At 41.9% G+C, this 3182-nt stretch overlaps 1 protein-coding gene across 1 annotated transcript; it reads right to left on the reverse strand.

Moving 5' to 3' along the window:
- Positions 1-1939: 1939 nt before the first annotated feature.
- On the reverse strand, positions 1940-2698 carry LOC110933309. The gene has a single exon (XM_022176538.1). The coding sequence runs from the start codon at positions 2696-2698 to the stop codon at positions 1940-1942; it is 759 nt and encodes a 252-aa protein (XP_022032230.1).
- Between the last annotated feature and the right edge of the window lie 484 nt (positions 2699-3182).

The following is a 3182-nucleotide window of genomic DNA, read 5'->3' on the forward strand; positions in this document are numbered from 1 at the left end:
CTTTGGATTCTGATAACGAAGCCTGCACAACAATGCTAGTAAGTTCTTCGAGCTCTGCATGTTCCTGTGATGACGACGGTTGACGAAGCCAGCCCCATGTGATGCTATTTGTATTTTCTCTAGGCACTTTTTGCAACCGGTCCCGAACACTGCATCCTTTATGTTTTTCCAGCGAATAAAGCAATGGGAAACGGTCTTTTAATGGTGTATCCACGGCCCATACATCTGTCCAGAACTGTGCATCAGACCCATTACCTATCTTGCATCTGAAAAGAAGGTTGAAGTGGATGTCCTCGTTTTTGAGAACCTCCTCTCTCTTGATGATATTGTTCCAAACTCCTGAAAGACCTTTTTTTGAGGGTAAGAAGTTTCCATGCTTTTGATTGAAGTGAAGGCTCATAATAATCGACCTCCAAAGCCTGTTAGATTCCGTTTTGTATCTCCAAGCCCATTTTGACAATAAGCTACAGTTCATATTATATAAGGAATCTAAACCAAGCCCCCCACTTTTTATTGGTTGTGTTACCCGATCCCAACGTACCCAATGCATCCTTTTTCTTGCCATCGTATCGCTACACAAAAAATCCCATCTTATTTTCTCTAATTTATTCAGCACCGCCATAGGAGCTTGGTAAAGAGAGAAGTAGTATAAAGGCAACGAATCCAGGACCGATTTAATAAGTGTAGTTCTACCCCCGATTGATAGAGTACTTGCTTTCCAAAGTGAGAGCCAAGCTTCAAAAGTTTCAATAACCGGAGACCAGTTATTGAATTTGTTCATATTGCCTCCAACCTTGAGGCCGAGATACATGAAAGGGATAGAGCCCGAATTGCACCCTAGCCGACTTGCCATGTATTCGCATTCACCAGACGTAGTACCCACTTCGTAGAGACAGGACTTGTGGAGGTTGATTTTCAGTCCGGAGACTAGAAAAAAGCATCTCATAAATCTCCTGATATTAACGAAGTTATCTTCCTCCCATGCACCCAAAAGCATGACATCGTCCGCGAAGATGAGATGTGACACCTTGGGTCCATTGTTTGGTAGTGAGATCCCCTCCATTGCTAATATGAAAATGAAAGGTGAGAGTGGATCACCTTGCCTGACACCTCTGAGACATTGAAATTCCTCGGTCGGAGAGCCGTTAACAAGTACCAAGGAACGAGATGAAACTAATATGCCATGGATCCACTGTATCCATTTGTCGGGAAAATTCATTTGCTTAAAAACCGACGTGATGAAGTTCCAACTAATCGTGTCAAAGGCTTTTTCAAAGTCAATCTTGAATAGGAAAGCCCGGATCTTTGATTTTTTTAATCCAAGATATAATTTCATTTGTAATGAGTGGCCCGTCCAGGATATTCCTGTCAGATAAATAGGCCGATTGTTCTTCCGAAATAACCGAAGCTATAACCATTTTTAAACGGTTTGCTAAGACCTTCGAGATAACCTTACTTATGCAACCAATGAGATTAATCGGCCGGAAATCATTAAGATTCTCAGGGTCGTTTATCTTTGGAATTAAGGTAATAAATGAGGAGATGCAACCTTTTGATATTCTACCCGTTTCGTGGAACCGAACCAAGATGTTGCGGAAGTCATCCCCCAATAAATCCCGTACTGCTTTAAAAATGTGAAGTTAAAGCCATCCGGCCCCGGTGCCTTATCTCCACCACAGTCCCAAACGGCGTTTTTTACTTCGTTAAAAGAGAAAGGCGAGATAAGAGACAAACTTTCATGTTGGTGAGCTTCTTGATGTGATGACATGTGAACGCTGGTCTAGACGGGTTGGGTTCAACGAATTTGTTTTCAAAAAATTCTCGGATTTCATCCTTGATTAATGTAGGATCGGTACACCAATCCCCATTAATAAATAGGCCATTTAGCCTACTCCTCGATATCCTGCTGTTGATGTAGCCATGAAAGAAGGCTGAGTTCTCATCCCCTTCTATCGCCAAACCTGACCTGTGATTTTTGTTGAAGTTCATTGACCCGACTATCATTGATCATATTTATATTATTTTTATACTCCATGTAATCTGATTTTTCAGCTTCAGAAAGGTCTCTTATTTCACATAAGAGATCGAGTTTTTTTATTACCTCAGCCGAAGTGGAAAGACTTACATTCTCCTCCTTTTTGGTCTTATTGTTCCACTCTTTAACAACCTTCTTAATGCATCTGAGTTTCTCAGCGAGTGAGACATCATGGGGACCATAAAAGTTGAAAGAAGTAACCGTGGAACGTACAGCTGTATCAAGACCTGGTTTGGAAAGCCAAGCATTGAAAAATTTGAAGGGTATCGAACCAAAATCGGTAGACGTGGTGATAAAGACAAGTGGACAGTGACCCGAGAGATTCCTCGGAAGAGTCCTAAGTGTTACAGTTGGCCATAACCCCCAAAATTTATCACAAACTAGCATACGATCTAGTTTGCTCATCTTGTTCCCTCCATCCAGCCATCTGGTGAATTTTGACCCATTCATGAGGTACTCAGCGAGATTCACTTCGTAGATGAACGAGCTAAAGTCCGCGACAGAGACAGGATCAAAGACACAGTTCCTCTTCTCCTCAACCGATCTGACCTGGTTAAAGTCTCCCAGAATAATCCAAATAACTCCACGAGATGCCTTTAAATCTTTAATGTGTGCCCATAGAGCCCTTTTTGAAGAGGCCGACTGTGGCGCATAAACATTCATGATGTGTAACTGTTCGGTATTGCCCCTGATTGTACCACAAAGCAACAAGTAATTCTTGTGCTTGAAAGTGTCTGAAGGATGGTTCGCACGACCAAAACGAGTCGTTCAGAAGAGTTCTTGTTAATACGAGAGGCGGAAACAAACGTATCGACTTTGAAATAGCTTGATATACACTCTAATTGTCTTGTTTATTGATAAAACAACGTTTTACAGCCTGGAGACACTTCGGCAGCACCTCGGTACCGGAATCAGATTGTTACAAACGAAATGAACAGGACCACTATATATAGACTCACCATTCCGTACGAAATGGGCAAGACCCATTTCGTGCGAAATGGATAATGTCCATTTCATGCGAAATGCCCTTGTTCCATTTCGTGCGAAATGGTCACAATCACACGTTTCTCGTATTTCGTGCCCTGATCTTTTTAATCTAATACAAGACTCGATACAAGACGAAGTCGATAGACATATGCACCAATAG

Source organism: Helianthus annuus, chromosome 8 (genome assembly GCF_002127325.2).
Source record: "Helianthus annuus cultivar XRQ/B chromosome 8, HanXRQr2.0-SUNRISE, whole genome shotgun sequence".
Classification (NCBI taxonomy): Eukaryota; Viridiplantae; Streptophyta; class Magnoliopsida; order Asterales; family Asteraceae; genus Helianthus; species Helianthus annuus.